Below are 22,500 nucleotides of genomic sequence, written 5' to 3'. Positions count from 1 at the left end.
GGCCGGGCTTCTGCTGGTGCCAGGAAGTATATTTTTTATCCAGGAAATCTCCAGTGCAGGTGATGCTGGCCCTCCCTCCCGGGGCCACTGACAAAGAGCCCGACTGGGTCAGCTCATAGGAGGCCACAGAGCCTGTAAAAGAGGAGAGGGGGCTTGAGGATAAGGTCCCATTACCAGGAGGTTCCACCCAGAGGCTGTGCCTGGAAGAGCTCAGGGTTGGAGCAGGTCCAGCTCAGGTCCTGGGGGCAGCACCTGTGCAGAGAGTGAGCAGGGGGAGCAGGAGAGGGGTCCAAGCCATGGCGGAGACACCCCAGGTTCAGCCTCTGAGCCCGCAGCTGGGCAGGTGGCCTCTGGGCGGCTCTTATGCTCTGCAAGGGGCTCCTCATGCAAATCTCCTCCTCCCTGCGGGCCTCCTGGACTGGCTCCAGCTGCTCAGGGCACAGCTGGGCTGATGGAGTTCAAATAGGAGCCTCCCTCCAGCCTGTGCCAGTGCCCGGAGCTCTCCGTGGTGCTGAGGGAGACAGTGCTGAAAATCCCCTGAGATATCAGTTTCCGTGTCTCAGGTTGGCTGAAGTGAAAGAAGGGGTGCCCCCCACTGTGGGGAGGTTGGGAGAACCGGGGTCATTCACGCGTGGCTGCTGCCCGTGGGAAATGGTGCCGACAGTCGGGAAAGGGTGGGCAGTGGCTGGAAGTGCTACACTTGTCACTGCCGCACAACCCCAAGGAGCACTGGGGCATTGATTTCAGAGAAGCGACAACATATGTTCACAGGAAAGGACAGGATGATGTTCCCGGCACCCGTGGGCATGACGTGCCCAGAGAACATGCGATGCCCTTGCCGGGTGGAGCGTCCACAGACTCTGGTCCACCAGGACCATGGAATCCGACTCGGCCGCGAACAGGAAGGAACTCAACGCAACACCAGGTGGGAGGAACCTGCAGGGGGTTAGGGGTGAAAATGCCATCTCAGAGGCTACACACTACGGATTCTATCTCAAATCTAGAGGCCATTTCAGAAATGAAGACCTTTAGACATGAAGAAGCAACTAGTGGAGCCTGAGCTGACGGCAGGGAAGGGCCCCCTGAAGGGACAGGTGGGTGTTGTTATAAAAGTAAAATGTGGGAGGCTCTAGTGGGGAGAGGAGGTTGTGTCTTCATGCTGGTGTGGATCCACGAAGCTACACGTGGGGCAACATCCCATAGAACCAAACACTCACATACACGGTCTGAAGAGGAAAAGAGGGAAATGAAAGGAAGAGTTAATGACAAGCAACAGCAAAGAGCATAAGGTAGAGACCAACGGAAGAATTAAATGGAAAGTAACCAGGGAGAGAGAGAGAGAGAGAGAGAGAGAGAGAGAGAGAGAGAGAGAGAACCTGAGGGGAGGGCCCTCCTCAAGTCGCTCTACTCTGGCCCTGCCTCCCTGTCACTCTCAGCCACATCAGCTCCATGTCACCTCCTGGGCAGGTTGTCACCTGCTTCAGTTGCTTCTTGTAGAGACTGTCCGAAGGCCACCTGCCACTCAAGCATTCATTTTGTTTCTTTGTTTATTTATTTATTTAATATATATATATTTATGGATTTCAGAGAAGAAGGCAGTGAGAGAAAGATAGAAACATCAATGGTGAGAGAGAATCATTGATCAGCTGCCTCCTGCACGCCCCCTACCAGGGTTCAAGCCCACAACCTGGGCAAGTGCCCTTGGTGGGTATCAAACCCTGACCTCCTGGTTTATAGGTCAATGCTCAACCACTGAGCCACGCCTGTTTGACTGTTTTTCTTTTGTGAAACAGCTTTATTGAGTGTAATTGATGCCACACTGGAACTTTTGATGCAAACTTGACTTTCTGGGCTCACAGTCACCTGGCCCCTCTGAAGCCAAAGCCACAGGTAAGACACAGACAAAGAAGGGGTCAGTTCTTCACAGGGATCATCTGTCCCTTTCTCACCAGGGCTGGCATGATGCCCCTGAGACCCTGACCCTGTCACCCCGTGGCCACAGCAGAGGGTCCCCACGGCCTCTCCAGGGCCCCTTGTCGCCCTGTGACCCGGGACGTGTGCAGGCGGCGCCCTATCAGGCTGGTGCCCGTCTCAGCACAGCAGGGACATCTGCTTCTGCCCCTTCCCTCGCCGTCCTCACTCGCACAGGGTGTCCCTCTGTCTGTCCATCGAGGCCACTGCTGACTCCCACGTTATGGGCAGCCAGGCCCCGGGAGGCCCTGGGTGAGTGTGGTCCACACTGGGATTCGCATTGAACCTGGGCCTTCTCCCCGCACCTGCCCTGCAGAGGGACCCGTGGGGCCTTGTTAGGGACAAAGTCACCGAAGCCCTTTAGAGAACAGCCCTTCACAGGGAGGGGGTGGGAGTGGCTCTCGGAACCTGTGGCTCCAGCCACCGGCTGACAGAGGTCACTGCAGGTTCAGCCCTATTCCATCCCCTCCTGCTCCTCCTGCTCCCTGTCTCTCCTAAGTGGCTGGGGTCCTGCCCCGTATCTCAAAGGCCTGGGCAGAGGGGGAGCCTGTCCTGGCCCCACAAGCAGACACCCTGGTGCAGCGGGAGGAGCCAGGCCCTGCTCCAGGCTGGTCCTGCTCAGACCTCCTCACAGGCCCCGCCTCCCTCCTGGGCCCCACGCTGCACCCCCCACGGGGTCAGGGCCATGTCCTGCCTCCTGAGGACCAGATGCTTCCTGCTCAGCCCCGTCCTGCCAGGGCCCTCCTTCCCTCCATGGAGCAGCGGAGGCAACAGATGACATCCAAGGTCACCCCTGCAGCCCAAGGTCTCTGTTCCTTCCCTGAGCAGAGCCGTGGACTGAAGCCCTGGGGACGTGGTCAGCCCCGCCCGCCCTCAGGGTACGGTCTGCGGGGTCTGGTGTGGTCTGTCCCAGCTCCTGCCCACAGCAGTGGGGGGATAAGAATGTAGGTGTCAGATAAGGACCCCAGTCATGGCCCCCATTTGCCTCTCCCCGTGGCACCTTGGGGAGCAGGGGGGAGGGTGATGGGTTTTGACAGGAAAGAGTCAGCATCTCAGCACCCAGGAGGGGGACAGGCAGCAGGTCCCCCGAGTCCCCGGGAGGAGCAGACAGAGGGAGGGAGGTTTCAGCCCCACTTCCCCTTCGTCTGTGTCACTGTGGAACCCCGCGAATTTGCCACCAGTGTTATAGCTCACTCCACAGATGTACTCAGCCTCGTCCTCAGACTGGAGGTTGGAGATGGTTAAGTAGCGGTCGACCCCGGAGCTGGAACCTGAGAAGTGATCGGGGATCCCGTCCGCCTTGGTGTGGCTTCCGTCGCTGTTAATGTACATGAGGAACCGAGGGGCCTGTCCTGCTCTCTGTTGAAACCACCTAACATAGTCATAGCCCCTGTGCTCCCGGCTCAGGGTGCAGGTGAGCTTGGCCGAGGCCCCCAAGGCGGCAGAGGCAGATGGGGGCTGGGTGAGGACAGGATCAGCACAGAGACCTGCGGACAGAAAACACAAGAGCGATGCCCACTGCACCCCGATGAGCAGGCGCCCCTGGGACTGAGCTTGGAGGGAGAACCGGGTGCAGGGCCCCAGGTGCTGTGGCCGCTCTGACCTGTGGAGACGACGAGGGGCAAGAGGTAGAAGGGAAGCCAGGCCATGGTGGGAGGGTCCTGAGCGCTGCCTGCGGCTGCCCAGCTGGCACTGGCCCTGCCAGCTCCTGTCTTATCCTCTCTGCCTGCAGCTCAGGAGGGAGGAGCAGGGATGCAAATCTGTTGTCTGGGCCCAGCCAGGGTCTGTCTCAGCTGCTGGCCCCGCCCTGAGCCCAGGGCCTCCTGCGGGGACTCCCCTGGGGCAGAGGGCAGCTGTGGGTTTCATTGCTCAGAGCTGGTTGGCCCAACAGAAGGGTCTTCACAGGAGCTCAGTCCTGCTCTTTGCACTTGACACAGCCCAGGGGACTCTGACCTCTAAAGGCCCCCAACTAGGACCCACAGCGCCCCCTGGTGTCCCCAGGGTGCATGTCACCTACCTGTGCAGCTGGCTCATCACCATGACTGCTTCTGAGAGCTTCCTGGAGGCTGACAGGTGGGGGGTGTGTCCCTGGGTCCCTCACTCAGCGTCACAGGAGCCCACACCGTCCTCTGCTGGGGCCCAGCCTCTCCTCCAGCCAATGAGGAGGGAGCGTCCATGGAGGTTAGTGATTTTCCCAGAATCCCCCAGACAGAGATGATGGGTCAAGACTCCAATGCAGGAGACTGACCTCAGAGCCTGACCTTCAGCCCCCTCCTTGTCCTGCCCCCACCAGGTCCCACACCCCGTCTTCCCCTCATTCCAGCCTCCTGAGCCCTCCTGTCCCCGCCCTCTGTTCTCTATTCAGGTGTCTGTCTCCCGGAGTCTGGTCTGAGCAGAGCTCAGATCCTCACAGTGTTGGCATTGCTGTTTTCAGGGAAACATGGATCTGTGTGTGGACTGAGGTGGGGGCACTCCCCTCTCCATATCCGACACCACGGGGTCATGTGTCAAACGGATGTTGGGAATCAGGTCCTGCTTAGAGCCCCTGTCCGGCTAGGCTGGTAGCCGTTCGGATCAGGATTGCTCTCTGACCTGGCCAAGGCCATTGTATGTGGAGCAGGGTCAGGACAGGAAGAGGAAGCCTTTGGTTTATGAAGCACATTTGGTCAGAAAGCAGGTTCCATCCACCATCCCTGATGGATGTGCTGGTTGTCCACCTGTCCTGCTGAGGATGCGATGACATGGTTCACTCCCCCACGCTGGCGACGCTGGCCATGGAAACGAAGTGGGAGGCGCTTGGTGACTCATGAGCACAGACAGACAGACCCCTGGCCACTGCTCAGCGTTTGGTCTAAAGAGGGAACTGACATGAGCCCAGGGCACCTGCCTCAGACACGCCCGCTGCTGTCCCAACTGAGGGGCACCAGCTCACCTCTCCCCACTCCCCAGATGCTGCCCCTCCTCACACCCACCCCTCAGGGTGGCGGGTCCTGGGGTTGGACTGGGGGACACAGGACTTAAGGACTGACTCTCAGTGGTTCTGGCCGCTGGTGCAGGTCAAACAGCACCGTGACCTGGGTCTGCCGGGATCATTTCTCTCAGTGTCGGTGTCTGAGAGAGTTCTACTTCCCCTTCTCTTTTGAAAGACAGTTTCGCTGGGCAGAGACATGGAAGTGATCAGATTGTTGTGGTTTTGTTTTTACTTTTAGTTTTCTCAGGCATCACTTCACTCTCTCCTCGTTTGTGCTGGTTTCAAGGAGGGACCTGCTGGGATCTCTAGGTTCCTCTCTGTGGAATGTGTCCTTCTCCTGACGCTGTGAGGGTTTCTCTTCTGTGCTGTTTTTAAGGAATTGGATCATGTTTGTGCTGATGTTTCCTGTGTGTGTGAGTGTGTGTGTGTGTGTATGTGTGTGTGAGTGTGTGTGTGTGAGTGTGTTTGTGTGTGTGTTTGTGTGTGTGTTTGTGTGTGTGTGTGAGTGTGTTTGTGTGTGAGTGTGTTTGTGTGTGTGAGTGTGTGTGTGTGAGTGTGTGTGTGTGAGTGTGTGTGAGTGTGTGTGTGTGAGTGTGTGTGTGTGTGAGTGTGTGAGTGTGTGTGTGTGAGTGTGTGTGTGAGTGTGTGAGTGTGTGTGTGTGTGTGTGAGTGTGTGAGTGTGTGTGTGTGTGAGTGTGTGTGTGAGTCTGTGACACAAATTACATGCACATTAGGCTCCTTGACGTTGTCCTGCAGCACACGGAGGTTTGTGTCAGTGATTTCAGTGTCGTGTCCTGTCGGTGGTTTGATCTCTTGTCTATAGATTCTCTTCCATGTCACCAATTGATTAATCTTCTCCTTTCCGGTGATCCAACTTCTGTCTACCCATCAAGTGTGATTTTACCTCAGACTCTGTAGTTTTCATTTCTACCCATTGAGTGGGGTGCTGTTTTTTTGTCTTTTTCATCTGCAATACCATGTTCAGTCCTCTTTTCCCTCCTGAACAAATGGAATGTGGATTTTTGAAGTTCTTGTCTACAATGTCCATCTTGTGTGAAATTTCTTGGCCAGGGGTGATGGATTGATTTTTTATTTTTGCTTATTATGGCTCATACTTTGATGTGACACCAGACTTGGTGAGTATTTCTGTGTTTAGTGAAAAATACTTGTATATATATATATAATATCTGTATATACTTGTAATGTGTTTGCTGTTTGAATTACCCTGGATTCAGTGAGGTTAATGGAAACTCTTTGATCCTTAGCCACCTGGGCTGACACTTCCTGGGGTGGGGCATGAGCGGCGTGCAGCCTTGTGCTCATGGCCCAGCACGGAGGACACTCCTCTCTCTGGTCAGCCTGGCGCCCGATGAGGAGCCTGTCCTCTCTGACTGAGGACACACGGCCTCTGATTGTGGGTGTGAGCTCTGCCCCTGGTCTCTGGGCTCCTGGGTGGCTCTTTCTGGCTGTGGAAGCTGCTCTCACAGGTGGTGCTGAGATCTCAGGGATAATTGCCGTCCCCCTGGCTCCCTGGGAGAGGGAGACTCACCTGCAACGGGGCTTTGGGGTGAGCCCTCTGGGAGGAAACATGAGAGGCCAGACCAGGTGACCTGCATTGGTGACAACCGCGGATCAGCGGGGAGGGCGTCTTGAACTGAGGCGGAGACTCGGGACCCTGGCCTCAGGCAGGTGCTAGGGCTGAGCCTCACTCTGAGAGGGGCATGGCCTTGGGGGAGGCAGCCCTTCCCGGGGAGGGTGCAGCTGTGAGCTGCCAGGTCCCAGCGGGGCTGTGAGGTGAGTCAGCCCTGAGCAGGGACCTGGGGGGACTCCTCAGTGCCCACAGCTCGGGTTTGGTTGTTCAGTACCCAGGCTACCAAGGTCCTGGGGCTTCATGAGCTCCGATGGGCTGGGAGATGGGGAGACACTCGGACATGGGACCCATGAGAGGCCCCGTTACCGTGGGGGGATAAGCAGGGTCGTTACACTGTGTGTGTGTCTCCCGCTGTGTGTCCTCCACCCAGGCCCTCTGTCTCCCACTCACACCCAGACCCAGACACCATCAGGGCAGCTCTGTCCTGTCCCAGTGAACCTGCTCTGTGCCACCCCCCGCAGACCTGCCTGAGGCGGGAGGAGGGGCAGCCTGGGGAGCTGAGGTCTGGGACCTGGGCCAGGCCTGCTCATGGCTTTATCTACAGTTCTCCTGCGGCTGGAGGAGCCTGTTACACAGACAGGGACGGGGTTTCTGTCCCACTTCCCCATCTGCCTGTATCACTGTGAGATTGTCATCACTGGTACTAGACAGACAGTAATAGTCAGCCTCGTCCTCGGCCCGGACCCCGCTGATGGTCAGGGTGACAGTCTTCCCTGAGCTGGAGCCCGAGAATCGGTCCGGGATCCCTGAGGGCCGCTCGCTATCCTTGTAAATGACCGCCACAGGGGCCTGGCCGGGCTTCTGCTGGTGCCAGTGAGTATATCTTTTATCCAGGAAATCTGCAGTGCAGGTTAAGCTGGCCGTCCCTCCCGGGGCCACTGACAAAGGGCCCGACTGGGTCAGCTGCTGGGAGACAACAGAGCCTGGAAGAGAGGAGAGGGAGGTTGAGCATAAGGCCCCATTACCTGGAGGTTCCACCCAGAGGCTGTGCCTGGAGGAGCTCAGGTCCTGGGGGCAGCACCTGTGCAGAGAGTGAGCAGGGGGAGCAGGAGAGGGGTCCAGGCCATGGCGGAGATGCCCCGGGTTCAGCCTCTGAGCCCGCAGCTGGGCAGGGGACCTCTGGGCGGCTCTTATGCTCTGCAAGGGGCTCCTCATGCAAATCTCCTCCTCCCTGCGGGCCTCCTGGACTGGCTCCAGCTGCTCAGGGCACAGCTGGGCTGATGGAATTCAAATAGGAGCCTCCCTCCCAGCCTGTACTAGGTTCCCTGAGCTCTCCGTGGTCCTGAGGGAGACAGTGCTGCCTCCTGACCCAGCCCCTGTACACACCCCAGGTTGACCCTTTACCTCCTCTCTGGGCTTGGGGAGAACCCTGGGGCCTCCACTGGGGATCAGATGACCCATGTGGGCGGGGCCTGCTCATAGAGACAGTGGCCAGTGGTCCTGCTCCTGCGTGAGAGGCAAACTCCATGCTCAGACCCATGAGGTTGGTCAGGGGCCTCTCAGGTCACCTTTTTCATGTTAGAAATCATAGGAGAGTTTTGGGATCTACTGAGGATAAAAAAACACCCACAGCTTTGGTAATACCAGATGGATGATTCCAGGAGAGATCAATAGCATTGAACATCACAGAATGAATATTTTCCCTTAAAAAAACTGTTGAAAGAGGATCAGAAAACAAGTAACAAAGAGAAAACATTTGCAAACTCATTATCCAATGGACACCTCGAGTACAGAATATAAAAATCTCAAATCTAAACAGCAAGAACCAAGAAAACTACTACGATCTATGTAGAACATGGGGAAGTGTCAAGAAGAACCATGTAGTGAAGAAGGTATATTGGTGGCAAGAAGCACAGAAAAGATATTCATCCTTGGCCAGTAGAGAAATGCCAATTAAAATCCCGTGAGATATCAGTTCCCGCGTCTCGATTGACTAAAGTGAAAGAAGGGGTGACCCCCACTGCGGGCAAGGATGTGGAGAACTTGGGTTACTCACGCGTGGCTGCTGCCCGTGGGAAATGGTACAGACAGCCGGGAAAGCGTGGGCAGTGGCTGAAAGTGCTACACTTGTCACTGCCGCACAACCCCAAGGAGCACTGGGGCATTGATTTCAGAGAAGCGACAACATATGTTCCCAGGAAAGGACAGGATGATGTTCCCGGCACCCGTGGGCATGACGTGCCCAGAGAACATGCGATGCCCGTGCCGGGTGGAGGGTCCACAGACTCTGGTCCACCAGGACCGTGGAATCCGACTCATCTGAAAGGCTACGTGTAAGGGATTCTATCTCTAATCCTAGAGAAATGGAGACCTTTAGACATGAACAAGCAACTAGTGGAGCCATGAGCTGAGGGCAGGGAAGGGCCCCCTGAAGGGGGAGGTGGGTGTTGTTATAAAAGTAAAATGTGGGAGGCCCTAGTGGGGAGAGAAGGTTGTTGTGTCTTCATGCTGGTGTGGGTCCACGAAGCTACACGAGGGATAACATCCCACAGAACCAAACACTCACATACACGCTCTGAAGAGGAAAAGAGGGAAATGAAAGGAAGAGTTAATGACAAGCAACAGCAAAGAGCATAAGGTAGAGACCAACGGAGGAATTAAATGGAAAGTAACCAGGGAGGAAGAGAGAGACAGAGAGAGAGAGAGAGAGAGAGAGAGAGAGAGAGAGAGAGAGAGAGAGAATATGAACGAGGGGAGGGCCCTCCTCAGCCCTCTCTCACTCTGGCCCCGCCTCCCTGTCACTCTCAGCCACATCAGCTCCATGTCACCTCCTGGGCAGGTTGTCACCTGCTTCAGCTGCTGCTTCTAGGGCAGCGGTTCTCAACCTGTGGGTCGCGACCCCTTTGGGGGTCAAACAACCCTTTCACAGGGGTCACCTAAGACCATCGGAAAACACATCTATAATTACATATTGTTTTTGTGACTAATCACTATGCTTTAATTATGTTCCATTTGTAACAATGAAAATACATCCTGCATATTGGATATTTACATTACGATTCATAACAGTAGCAAAATTTCAGTTATGAAGTAGCAACGAAAATAATTTTATGGTTGGGGGTCACCACAACAGGAGGAGCTGTATGAAAGGGTCGCGGCGTTAGGAAGGTTGAGAACCACAGTTCTAGAGACTCTCCAAAGGCCACCTGCCACTCAAGCATTAATTTTGTTTGTTTTTCTCTTTATTTATTTAATATATATTTATTGATTTCAGAGAAGAAGGCAGTGGGAGAGAGAAAGATAGAAACATCAATGCTGAGACAGAATCATGGGTCAGCTGCCTCCACACCCCGTATTGCGGTTCGAGCTTGGAACCCGGGCCTGTGCCCTTGACGAGCATCAAACCCTGACCTCCTGGTTCCGAGGTCGACCCTCAACCATGGTGTCACGCTGGTTCGGTTTTGTTTCTTTTGTGAAACAGCTTTATTGAGTGTAATTGATGCCACACTGGAACTTTAGATGCAAACTTGACTTTCTGGGCTCAGACTCACCTGGCCCATCTGACGCCAAAGCCACAGGTAAGACACAGACAAAGAAAGGGTCAGTTCACAGGGATCATCCATCCCTTTCCCACCAGGACTGACATGAGGCCCCTGAGACCCTGACCCTGTCACCCCGTGGCCACAGCAGAGGGTCCTGACGGCCTCTCCAGGGCCTGGTGTTGCCCTGTGACCTGGGACGTGTGCAGGCAGCATCCTCTCGAGCTGTTGCCCGTCTCAGCACAGCAGGGACATCTGCCTCTGCCCCTTCCCTCGCCGTCCTCACTCGCACAGGGTGTCCCTCTGTCTGTCCATCGAGGCCACTGCTGGCTCCCACGTTATGGGCAGCCAGGCCCGGGGAGGCCCCTGGTGAGTGTGGTTCACACTGGGGTTCACATGGAATCCCTGACCGTCCTCCTCCCCGCCTCCCTGTGGTGTGAGGGGTGGGGACCCGTCCTGCAGTGGGACCCGTGGAGCCTCGTTTGGGACAAAGTCACCAAAGCCCTTTAGAGAACAGCCCTTCACATGAGGGGGTGGGGTGGCCCTGGGACCCTGGGGCTCCAGCCATCTGTGCTGACAGAGGTCACTGCAGGGTCAGCCATGATCCATCTCCTCCTGGTCCTCCTGCTCCCTGTCCCTCCTCAGAGGCCTGGGTCCCGCCCAATCGCTCAAAGGCCTGGGCTGAGGGGGAGCCTGTCCTGGCCCCACAAGCAGAGGCCCTCATCCAGGCTGGTCCTGCTCAGACCTCCTCACAGGCCCCACCTCCCTCCTGGCTCAGCACTGCGCCCCCCATGAGCTCAGGGCTCTGTCCTGCCTCCTGAGGACCAGATGCTTCCTGCTCAGCCCCGTCCTGCCAGGTCCCTGCTTCCCTCCAAGGAGCAGCGGAGGCAACAGATGACGTCCAAGGTCACCCCCGCAGCCCAAGGCCTCTGTTCCTTCCCTGAGCAGAGTCCTGGACGGGAGCCCAGGCCTGGTGGCTCCTGGGAACCTGGTCAGCCCCCTCAGGGGTATGGTCTGCAGGGTCTGGCGTGGTCTGTCCCAGCTCCTGCCCACAGGTGAGGGGAAATCAGAATGTAAGTGTCATGGCCCCCATTTCCTTCTCCCCCAGGTGCCTTGGGGAGCAGGAGGGGGGAGGGTGATGGGTTTTGACAGGAAAGAGTCAGCATCTCAGCACCCAGGAGGGGGACAGGCAGCAGGTCCCCCGAGTCCCCGGGAGGAGCAGACAGAGGGAGGGAGGTTTCAGCCCCACTTCCCCTTTGTCTGTGTCACTGTGGAACCCCATGAATTTGCCACCAGTGTTATAGCCCACTCCACAGTAATACTCTCCCTCGTCCTCAGACTGGAGGTTGGAGATGGTTAAGTAGCGGTCAGCCCCGGAGCTGGAGCCCGAGAAGCGATTGGGGATCCCGTCCCCCTTGGTGTGGCTTCCGTCGCTATTAACCTGCATCAAATTCCGAGGGGCCTGTCCTGGTCTCTGCTGATACCAGAAAATAAAGAAGCTGATGTGCTCCTGGCTCAGGGTGCAGGTGAGCTTGACGGTGCCTCCCAGGGTGGCAGAGGCAGACGGGGGCTGGGTGAGCACAGGAGCAGCACAGAGACCTGCGGACAGAAAACACAAGAGCGATGCCCACTGCACCCCGATGAGCAGGCGCCCCTGGGACTGAGCTGGCAGGGAGAATCGGGGGCAGGACCCCAGGTGCTGTGGCCGCTCTGACCTGTGGAGATGATGAGGGGCAGGAGGTAGAAGGGTAGCCAGGCCATGGTGGGAGGGTCCTGAGCTCTGCCTGCGGCTGCCCAGCTGGCACTGGCCCTGCCAGCTCCTGTCTTATCCTCTCTGCCTGCAGCTCAGGAGGGAGGAGCAGGGATGCAAATCTGTTGTCTGGGCCCAGCCAGGGTCTGTCTCAGCTGCTGGCCCCGCCCTGAGCCCAGGGCCTCCTGCGGGGACTCCCCTGGGGCAGAGGGCAGCTGTGGGTTTCATTGCTCAGAGCTGGTTGGCCCAACAGAAGGGTCTTCACAGGAGCTCAGTCCTGCTCTTTGCACTTGACACAGCCCAGGGGACTCTGACCTCTAAAGGCCCCCAACCAGGACCCACAGCGCCCCCTGGTGTCCCCAGGGTGAATGCCACCTGCCTGTGCAGCTGGTTCATCACCATGACTGCTTCTGAGAGCTTCCTGGAGGCTGACAGGTGGGGGGGGGGGGGGTGTCCCTGGGCCCCTCACTCAGCGTCTCAGGAGCCCACACCGTCCTCTGCTGGGGGCCCAGCTTCTCCTCCAGCCAATGAGGAGGGAGCGTCCTGGGAGGTGAATGATTTTCCCAGAATCCCCCAGACAGAGCTGATGGGTCAAGACTCCAATGCAGGAGACTGACCTCTGAGCCAGACCTTCAGCCCCCTCCCTGCCCTACTCTGCCCTCCAGGTCCCCCCTCCCCCACTCTAGACCTCCTGACCCCTCCTGTCCCCGCCCTCTGTTCTCTATTCAGGTGTCTGTCCTCCCTGCGTTGTGGTGAACAGCGCTCAGATCTTCATGGTGTTGGCATCGGCCTTTCCCTGGGAAACAAGGATCTGTGTGTGGACTGAGGTGGGGACACTCCCCTGCTCCCTCGGGGGCTGACACCACGGGGTCATGTGTCAAAGGCACATGGGGTCCGGTCCTGCTTAGATCCCGTGTCGGGCTAGGCTGCTAGCGGTTTGGATCAGGATTGCTCTCTGACCTGGCCAAGGCCATTGAGCGTGGAGCAGGGTCAGGACAGGAACAGGAAGCCTTTGGTTTATGAAGCACATTTGGTCAGAAAGCAGGTTCCACCCAGCATCCCTGATGGATGTGCTGGTTGTCCACCTGTCCTGCTGAGGATGCGTTGACATGGTTCACTCCCTCACGCTGGCGACGCTGGCCATGGAACCGAAGTGGGAAGCGCTTGGTGACTCATGAGCACAGACAGACAGACCCCTGGCCACTGCTCAGCATTTGGTCTAAAGAGGGAACTGACATGAGCCCAGGGCACCTGCCTCAGACACGCCCCCTGCTGGTCCCAGCTGAGGGGGCACCAGCTCCCCTCTCCCTACCCCCCCCCATGCTGCCCCTCACCCACACCTCAGGGTCTCCACAGGGGCCCTGCTGGCCACTCCTGCTGCCCAGTCCTCACCCCTGAGCTGTGGGCTCATGACCACGTGGGAGGGAACCTGTTAGTTCCATCCTGGGCGACCTGACCTCCACGGAAGGGTCTGAGCTGGGGACTGAGGCCCACATGGCCCTTTGTGGGGAACAGCAGGTCCCCCCGTCCATGGACATTCCTGATTGTCAGCCTGCCCTCCAGATCCCTGCGCACAGCACAGCGTCCTGCCTCAGGGAGGTTCATGGAGAAGGGCACTCCCAGCAACATTTATTTTTTTATTACTAGAGGCCCAGTGTATGAAAATCATGCACTGGGTGGGATGTGTGCCTCTGAGCCCGGCCTACACCTGCTTGCAGTCTGGGAGCCCTGGGGGATATCTGACTGATGGCTTAGGCCCACTCCCCTTGTGGAGCCAGCCATGAGCCCGGCTTCAGGCTGAGCAGAGCTCCCCCTGTGGGAGTACACTGACCACCAGGGGCAGCTCCTGCATTAAGGGTAAGCGTCTGCCCTCTGGTGGTCAGTGTGCATCATAGCAACTGGTCATTCCACCATTTGGTCGATTTGCATATTAGCCTTCTGTTATATAGGATTATTTTTAAATATATTTTTATTGATTTCAGAGAGGAAGGCAGAGCAAAAGAGAGATAGAACAATCAATGATGAGAGACAATCATTAATTGGCTGCCTCCCCCAAGCTCCTTACTGGGTATAGAACCCACAACCAAGGCATGATGTGCCCTTGACCACAATTGACCTTGGGACCCATCAGTCTGCAGGCCGATGCTCTATGCACTGAGCCACACCAGCGAGGCCCAGCATCGTTTATTTTAAACATGAAAAGGCCCATTGTCGTCAGGACACTGACGGGTGATAAATGTCTGGGAGCCCAGGTTCCCTGTAAACTGAGCTTCTACTGAACATGGAGGGGTCACTGTGGAGCTGATGTGGCTGCTATTACAGACGTTCCCGCTCACGGTGTCCAGGACCCTCCCGGGGGCCGTCCCGATGCACCCACACTCCTCATGGGCCTCCTGCTCCCGGACAGGACCCACGGCTGACAGGGCTCCATGTGGGATCGTCCACAGGCGCCCGAAGCTGCCCCTGCTCTCGCTCCACACAGACGGGCAGCCGTGCTCAGGGCTCGGTCTGTAGCCCTCGGGGCTGGAGGAGCGGGTGACACAGGGAGGTTTCTGTCCCACTTCCCCATCCGCCTGAGTCACTGTGAGCATCATCACTGCTGTCCCACACCTGACAGTAATAGTCGGCCTCGTCCTGGGCCTGGGCCCCGCTGATGGTCAGGGCGGCCGTGTTCCCCGAGTTGGTGCCTGAGAATCGGTCAGGGATCCCTGAGGGCCGGTTGTTATCATTATAGATGACCAGCACGGGGGCCTGGCCGGGCTTCTGCTGGTACCAGTGGACACTTTTCCCTCCAATGCTGTTTCCCCCACACGTGAGCCTGGCCGTCTGTCCCGGGTTCACCGACACCGAGGGCGGCTGCGTCAGCTCATAGGAGGCCACAGAGGCTGCAGGAGGAAGAGGAGGCAGGAGGGTGAGAGCCCCTTCCCAGGCACCCCCTGCTACCCCGCCCGCCTGAGCTCCAGGGGTTCCTAGGCCCCAGGCGCCCTCTCACCCCCCTCAGTCCAGGTGGCCTGGGGCTCCCGGGGATGGAGCCTCTGAGCACTGAGCCCCCCTTCCTGCTGCAGGGGAGCCCTCATGCCCTCGGAGCCCGTGAGCACAGGGGGCGCCGCCCCCAGCCCTGAGCCAGCAGCAGGGCCTGAGCCTCCTGCCCCAGGGGCAGCGCCCTGAGCTCAGAGGCAGCCAGGCGGGTGCAGGCCCCAGGGCGGGGAGGGTGTGAGCCGGGCAGCACCTGTGCAGTGAGCCAGGAGGCCGAGCAGGAGAGGGGTCCAGGCCATGGTGGGCGCCCTGACTCTGCTCCCTGAGGCCCAGGCTGCAGGGCTCCTCCCAGGCCTCTCTTATCCCCTTGGACACAGCTGGGGGGCATGCAAATCAGCCAGGCCCAGGGGCTGCTGGGAGCTGGTGGCTTCTGAGAAGGGCTCAGCCCAGGGACACAGGGAGGGAGGGGCAGCCCCTTGGGCCCTGCCCTGGCCCAGGGGATTCTGGATTATTCTGTAACCATTGTGTGGGGCGGACATCTCCACTTAGATGGATCCTGGCCTTGGGCCTGCGCTGGCCTGGCCCCAGCAGAGTTCAGAGGGGAGGCCTGTCTGCAGGTGTGAGCCCGGGAGAGACGGTCCCTGGAGAGGTGAGGGCGTGAGCCTGAGGTCCGGGCAGGGGCCGCCCCAGGCCCAGTGTGTGCGCATCAGAACCGGAACACGGGCCCACCTGGCTAATGGCACGTGGGGTTCTAGAAGCCACTGAGGAGCTGTACGTGTCTGTGCTCGGTGAGCGCTCGGGGCAGGTCAGAGATGCTGGGCCTCCGTGTCCCCCGTGTGCCTGGTGCCCAGGAGGCTCAGGGCTGAGGCAGGTGTGACAGCTGGAGGTTTCGCAGGAACAGGGCGGGCAGTGGCTGGAGAGGAGTGAGGGGCCTGGACCTGAGCTGGAGAAACAGGCGAATCCCACCGGAACCAGCGGGGAGAGATGCAGCCAGAAGGTCCCAGCAGAGCCAGAGGCGGTGCTGCAGGAACCCCCTGCTCTCTCTGCAGGTGGGAGGGTGGGGGGAGTCATCCCTGTGAAGGTTAGAACCCCTCAGGCCAGGCCCTCCCAGGGGCCAGGAGGCGGGCGGAGGTCTGTGCTGCCCCCTGGTGGCCGCTGCTCTCTGGCTGCTGGGGGTGCAGGTGCCCTCTGTCCAGGTGGAGATCTGAGCCTCCTGCTCAGGGGAAACGCCCTGATCCCTGAACTGCTGGTCCCAGGGGAGGGTTGCTGTTGTCTCCATGGCCACGGCCGGTCTCAGGACCAGGCACCAGAGGCCCAGGTCGCCCAGGAACTGGGAAGGGGAGCATTTGGAGGATGGGGGGTCGGCCCCCCTGCAGCATCACTGCTGATATCCCTGGGTGGCGGGTTCTGGGGTTGGACTGGGGGACACAGGACTTAAGGACTGACTCTCAGTGGTGCTGGCCGCTGGTGCAGGTCAAACAGCACCGTGACCTGAGTCTGCCGGGATCATTTCTCTCAGTGTCGGTGTCTGAGAGAGTTTTACTTCCCCTTCTTGTTTGAAAGACAGTTTCACTGGGCAGAGACATGGAAGTGATCAGCTTGTTGTGGTTTTGTTTTTACTTTTAGTTTTTGCAGCGCATTGCTTCACTCTCTCCTCGTTTGTGCTGGTTTCAAAGAGAGACCTGCTGGGATCTCTAGGTTCCTCTCTGTGGAATGTGTGCTTCTCCTGACGCTGTGAGGGTTTCTCTTCTGTGCTGGTTTTAAGGAATTGGATCATGTTTGTGCTGATGTTTCCTGTGTGTGTGAGTGTGTGTGAGTGTGTGTGTGTGAGTGTGTGTGAGTGTGTGTGAGAGTGTGTGAGTGTGTGTGTCTGAGTGTGTGTGGTGTGTGTGTGTGAGTGTGTGTGTGTGTGAGTGTGTGTGTGTCTGAGTGTGTGTGTTTGTGTGTGTGTGTGTGTGTTTGTGTGTGTGTGAGTGTGTGTGTGAGTGTGTGTGTGTGTGTGTGTGTGAGTGTGTGTGTGAGTGTGTGACACAAATTACATGAACATTAGGCTCCTTGACGTTGTCCTGCAGCACACGGAGGTTTGTGTCAGTGATTTCAGTGTCTTGTTCTGTCGGTGGTTTGATCTCTTGTCTATAGATTCTCTTCCATGTCACCAACTGACTAATCTTCTCCTTTCCGTTGATCCATCTTCTGTCCACCCATCAAGTGTGATTTTACCTCAGACTCTGTAGTTTTCATTTCTACCCATTGAGTTGGGTGCTGTTTTTTTGTCTTTTTCATCTGCAATACCATGTTCAGTCCTCTTTTCCCTCCTGAACAAATGGAATGTGGATTTTTGAAGTTCTTGTCTACAATGTCCATCTTGTGTGAAATTTCTTGGCCAGGGGTGATGGATTGATTTTTTATTTTTGCTTATTATGGCTCATATTTTGATGTGACACCAGACTTGGTGAGTATTTCTGTGTTTAGTGAAATATACTTGTATATATATATATAATATCTGTATGTACTTGTAATGTGTTTGCTGTTTGAATTACCCTGGATTCAGTGAGGTTAATGGAAACTCTTTGATCCTTAGCCAACTTGGCTGACACTTCCTGGGGTGGGGCGTGAGCAGCGTGCAGCCTTGTGCTCATGGCCCAGCACGGAGGACACTCCTCTCTCTGGTCAGCCTGGCGCCTGATGAGGAGCCTGTCCTCTCTGACTGAGGACGCACGGCCTCTGACTGTGGGTGTGAGCTCTGCCCCTGGTCTCTGGGATCCCTGATGGCTCTTTCTGGCTGTGGAAGCTGCTCTCACAGGTGGTGCTGAGATCTCAGGGATAATTGCCGTCCCCCTGGCGCCCTGGGAGAGGGAGACTCGCCTGCAGCGGGGCTTTGGGGTGAGCCCTCTGGGAGGAAACGTGAGAGGCCAGACCAGGTGACCTGCATTGGTGACAACCGAGGATCAGTGGGGAGGGCTTCTTGAACTGAGGCGGAGACTCGGGACCCTGGCCTCAGGCAGGTGCTAGGGCTGAGCCTCACTCTGAGAGGGGCATGGCCTTGGGGGAGGCAGCCCTTCCCGGGGAGGGTGCAGCTGTGAGCTGCCAGGTCCCAGCGGGGCTGTGAGGTGGGTCAGCCCTGAGCAGGGACCTGGGGGGACTCCTCAGTGCCCACAGCTCGGGTTTGGTTGTTCAGAACCCAGGCTGCCAGGTCCTGGGGCTTCATGAGCTCAGATGGGCTGGGAGATGGGGAGACACTCGGACATGGGACCCATGAGAGGCTCCGTTACCATGGGAGGATAAGCAGGGTCGTTACCACTGTCTGTGTGTCTCCGGCTGTGTGTCCTCCACCCAGGCCCTCTGTCTCCCACTCACACCCAGGCCCAGGCACCATCAGGGCAGTCCTGTCCTGTCCCAGTGAACCTGCTCTGTGCCACCCCCTGCAGAGCGGCCTGAGGCGGGAGGAGGGGCAGCCTGGGGAGCTGAGATCTGGGACCTGGGCCAGGCCTGCTCATGGCTTTGCCTACAGTCCTCCTGGGGCTTGCGGGGCATGTGACCCAGATGGGGACAGGTTTTTGTCCCACTTCCCCATCTGCCTGTGTCACTGTGAGCATTACCACTGCTGTCCCATGACTGACAGTAATAGTCAGCCTCGTCCTCGGCCAGGACCCCGCTGATGGTCAGGGTGTGTGTCTTCCCGGAGCTGGAGCCTGAGAATCGGGCAGGGATCCCTGAGGGCCGCTCGCTATCCTTGTAAATGACCGCCACAGGGGCCTGGCCGGGCTTCTGCTGGTGCCAGGAAGTATATTTTTTATCCAGTAAATCTCCAGTGCAGGTGATGCTGGCCCTCCCTCCCGGGGCCACTGACAAAGAGCCCGACTGGGTCAGCTCATAGGAGGCCACAGAGCCTGTAAAAGAGGAGAGGGGGCTTGAGGATAAGGTTCCATTACCAGGAGGTTCCACCCAGAGGCTGTGCCTGGAAGAGCTCAGGGTTGGAGCAGGTCCAGCTCAGGTCCTGGGGGCAGCACCTGTGCAGAGAGTGAGCAGGGGGAGCAGGAGAGGGGTCCAGGCCATGGCGGAGACACCCCAGGTTCAGCCTCTGAGCCCGCAGCTGGGCAGGGGACCTCTGGGCGGCTCTTATGCTCTGCAAGGGGCTCCTCATGCAAATCTCCTCCTCCCTGCGGGCCTCCTGGACTGGCTCCAGCTGCTCAGGGCACAGCTGGGCTGATGGAGTTCAAATAGGAGCCTCCCTCCAGCCTGTGCCAGTGCCCGGAGCTCTCCGTGGTGCTGAGGGAGACGGTGCTGAAAATCCCCTGAGATATCAGTTCCCGTGTCTCAGGTTGGCTGAAGTGAAAGAAGGGGTGCCCCCCACTGCAGCGAGGTTGGGAGAACCGGGGTCATTCACGCGTGGCTGCTGCCCGTGGGAAATGGTGCCGACAGTCGGGAAAGGGTGGGCAGTGGCTGGAAGTGCTACACTTGTCACTGCTGCACAACCCCAAGGAGCACTGGGGCATTGATTTCAGAGAAGCGACAACATATGTTCCCAGGAAAGGACAGGATGATGTTCCCGGCACCCGTGGGCATGACGTGCCCAGAGAACATGCGATGCCCGTGCCGGGTGGAGCGTCCACAGACTCTGGTCCACCAGGACCGTGGAATCTGACTCGGCCGCGAACAGGAAGGAACTCAACGCAACACCAGGTGGGAGGAACCTGCAGGGGGTTAGGGGTGAAAATGCCATCTCAGAGGCTACACACTACGGATTCTATCTCAAATCTAGAGGCCATTTCAGAAATGAAGACCTTTAGACATGAAGAAGCAACTAGTGGAGCCTGAGCTGAGGGCAGGGAAGGGCCCCCTGAAGGGACAGGTGGGTGTTGTTATAAAAGTAAAATGTGGGAGGCCCTAGTGGGGAGAGGAGGTTGTGTCTTCATGCTGGTGTGGATCCACGAAGCTACACGTGGGGCAACATCCCATAGAACCAAACACTCACATACACGCTCTGAAGAGGAAAAGAGGGAAATGAAAGGAAGAGTTAATGACAAGCAACAGCAAAGAGCATAAGGTAGAGACCAACGGAAGAATTAAATGGAAAGTAACCAGGGAGAGAGAGAGAGAGAGAGAGAGAGAGAGAGAGAGAGAGAGAGAGAGAGAGAACACCTGAGGGGAGGGCCCTCCTCAGGTCGCTCTACTCTGGCCCTGCCTCCCTGTCACTCTCAGCCACATCAGCTCCATGTCACCTCCTGGGCAGGTTGTCACCTGCTTCAGTTGCTTCTTGTAGAGACTGTCCGAAGGCCACCTGCCACTCAAGCATTCATTTTGTTTCTTTGTTTATTTATTTATTTAATATATATATATTTATGGATTTCAAAGAAGAAGGCAGTGAGAGAAAGATAGAAACATCAATGGTGAGAGAGAATCATTGATCAGCTGCCTCCTGCACGCCCCCTACCAGGGTTCAAGCCCACAACCTGGGCAAGTGCCCTTGGTGGGTATCAAACCCTGACCTCCTGGTTTATAGGTCAATGCTCAACCACTGAGCCACGCCTCTTTGACTGTTTTTCTTTTGTGAAACAGCTTTATTGAGTGTAATTGATGCCACACTGGAACTTTTGATGCAAACTTGACTTTCTGGGCTCACAGTCACCTGGCCCCTCTGAAGCCAAAGCCACAGGTAAGACACAGACAAAGAAGGGGTCAGTTCTTCACAGGGATCATCTGTCCCTTTCTCACCAGGGCTGGCATGATGCCCCTGAGACCCTGACCCTGTCACCCCGTGGCCACAGCAGAGGGTCCCCACGGCCTCTCCAGGGCCCCTTGTCGCCCTGTGACCCGGGACGTGTGCAGGCGGCACCCTATCAGGCTGGTGCCCGTCTCAGCACAGCAGGGACATCTGCCTCTGCCCCTTCCCTCACCGTCCTCACTCGCACAGGGTGTCCCTCTGTCTGTCCATCAAGGCCACTGCTGACTCCCACGTTATGGGCAGCCAGGCCCCGGGAGGCCCTGGGTGAGTGTGGTCCACACTGGGATTCGCATTGAACCTGGGCCTTCTCCCCGCACCTGCCCTGCAGAGGGACCCGTGGGGCCTTGTTAGGGACAAAGTCACCGAAGCCCTTTAGAGAACAGCCCTTCACAGGGAGGGGGTGGGAGTGGCTCTCGGAACCTGTGGCTCCAGCCACCGGCTGACAGAGGTCACTGCAGGTTCAGCCCTATTCCATCCCCTCCTGCTCCTCCTGCTCCCTGTCTCTCCTAAGTGGCTGGGGTCCTGCCCCGTCTCTCAAAGGCCTGGGCAGAGGGGGAGCCTGTCCTGGCCCCACAAGCAGACACCCTGGTGCAGCGGGAGGAGCCAGGCCCTGCTCCAGGCTGGTCCTGCTCAGACCTCCTCACAAGCCCCGCCTCCCTCCTGGGCCCCACGCTGCACCCCCCACGGGGTCAGGGCCATGTCCTGCTTCCTGAGGACCAGACGCTTCCTGCTCAGCCCCGTCCTGCGAGGGCCCTGCTTCCCTCCATGGAGCAGCGGAGGCAACAGATGACGTCCAAGGTCACCCCTGCAGCCCAAGGCCTCTGTTCCTTCCCTGAGCAGAGCCGTGGACCGGAGCCCTGGGGACGTGGTCAGCCCCGCCCGCCCTCAGGGTATGGTCTGCAGGGTCTGGTGTGGTCTGTCCCAGCTCCTGCCCACAGGTGAGGTGGGATCAGAATGTAAGTGTCGGCACAAGGACCCCAATCATGACCCCCATTTGCTTTTCCCCGTGGCGCCTTGGGGAGCAGGGGGGAGGGTGATGGGTTTTGACAGGAAAGAGTCAGCATCTCAGCACCCAGGAGGGGGACAGGCAGCAGGTCCCCCGAGTCCCCGGGAGGAGCAGACAGAGGGAGGGAGGTTTCAGCACCACTTCCCCTTCCTCTGTGTCACTGTGGAACCCCGCGAATTTGCCATCAATGTTAAAGCCCAATCCACAGATGTACTCAGCCTCGTCCTCAGACTGGAGGTTGGAGATGGTTAAGTAGCGGTCGGCCCCGGAGCTGGAGCCCGAGAAGCGATCAGGGATCCCGTCCGCCTTGGTGTGGCTTCCGTTGCTGAGACTGTACATGAGGAACCGAGGGGCCTGTCCTGCTCTCTGTTGAAACCACCTAACATAGTCATAGCCCCTGTGCTCCCAGCTCAGGGTGCAGGTGAGCTTGGCCGAGGCCCCCGGGGCGGCAGAGGCAGATGGGGGCTGGGTGAGCACAGGATCAGCACAGAGACCTGCAGACAGAAAACACAAGAGCGATGCCCACTGCACCCCGATGAGCAGGCGCCCCTGGGACTGAGCTTGGAGGGAGAACCGGGGGCAGGGCCCCAGGTGCTGTGGCCGCTCTGACCTGTGGAGACGACGAGGGGCAAGAGGTAGAAGGGAAGCCAGGCCATGGTGGGAGGGTCCTGAGCGCTGCCTGCGGCTGCCCAGCTGGCACTGGCCCTGCCAGCTCCTGTCTTATCCTCTCTGCCTGCAGCTCAGGAGGGAGGAGCAGGGATGCAAATCTGTTGTCTGGGCCCAGCCAGGGTCTGTCTCAGCTGCTGGCCCCGCCCTGAGCCCAGGGCCTCCTGCGGGGACTCCCCTGGGGCAGAGGGCAGCTGTGGGTTTCATTGCTAAGAGCTGGTTGGCCCAACAGAAGGGTCTTCACAGGAGCTCAGTCCTGCTCTTTGCACTTGACACAGCCCAGGGGACTCTGACCTCTAAAGGCC

The 22,500-nt window shown here is 58.0% G+C and overlaps 1 protein-coding gene and 8 gene segments (V, D, J or C); all 9 read right to left on the bottom strand.

Moving 5' to 3' along the window:
• The window catches only part of LOC132222174 (immunoglobulin lambda variable 3-25-like), a 1,052-nt gene extending 645 nt beyond the window's left edge, over positions 1-407 (bottom strand). Inside the window, 2 exon segments of the V gene segment in view lie at positions 1-132; positions 253-407. The exon segment at positions 1-132 is cut by the window's left edge and continues 253 nt beyond it. Of these exon segments, the coding sequence occupies positions 1-132; positions 253-298 (178 nt within the window).
• The window catches only part of LOC132221905 (immunoglobulin lambda variable 2-14-like), a 124,270-nt gene that overhangs the window by 74,796 nt on the left and 26,974 nt on the right, over positions 1-22,500 (bottom strand).
• The window catches only part of LOC132221907 (immunoglobulin lambda-1 light chain-like), a 111,599-nt gene that overhangs the window by 70,618 nt on the left and 18,481 nt on the right, over positions 1-22,500 (bottom strand). The window lies entirely within an intron of this gene.
• On the bottom strand, positions 3,016-3,673 carry LOC132222173 (immunoglobulin lambda variable 4-3-like). The segment is given in 2 exon segments: positions 3,016-3,458; positions 3,575-3,673. Coding segments are annotated over 2 exon segments (489 nt in total).
• LOC132222172 (immunoglobulin lambda variable 3-25-like) lies at positions 7,128-7,725 on the bottom strand. The segment is given in 2 exon segments: positions 7,128-7,516; positions 7,615-7,725. Coding segments are annotated over 2 exon segments (435 nt in total).
• On the bottom strand, positions 11,232-11,868 carry LOC132222171 (immunoglobulin lambda variable 4-3-like). The segment is given in 2 exon segments: positions 11,232-11,671; positions 11,788-11,868. Coding segments are annotated over 2 exon segments (486 nt in total).
• On the bottom strand, positions 14,304-15,195 carry LOC132222284 (immunoglobulin lambda variable 3-21-like). The segment is given in 2 exon segments: positions 14,304-14,707; positions 15,052-15,195. Coding segments are annotated over 2 exon segments (435 nt in total).
• Positions 15,605-18,945, bottom strand: LOC132222170 (immunoglobulin lambda variable 3-25-like). The segment is given in 3 exon segments: positions 15,605-15,741; positions 18,308-18,688; positions 18,809-18,945. Coding segments are annotated over 3 exon segments (564 nt in total).
• Positions 21,581-22,274, bottom strand: LOC132222169 (immunoglobulin lambda variable 4-3-like). The segment is given in 2 exon segments: positions 21,581-22,023; positions 22,140-22,274. Coding segments are annotated over 2 exon segments (489 nt in total).

Source organism: Myotis daubentonii, chromosome 19 (assembly GCF_963259705.1).
Source record: "Myotis daubentonii chromosome 19, mMyoDau2.1, whole genome shotgun sequence".
Classification (NCBI taxonomy): Eukaryota; Metazoa; Chordata; class Mammalia; order Chiroptera; family Vespertilionidae; genus Myotis; species Myotis daubentonii.
This window is presented reverse-complemented; position numbering and strand designations above follow the sequence as displayed.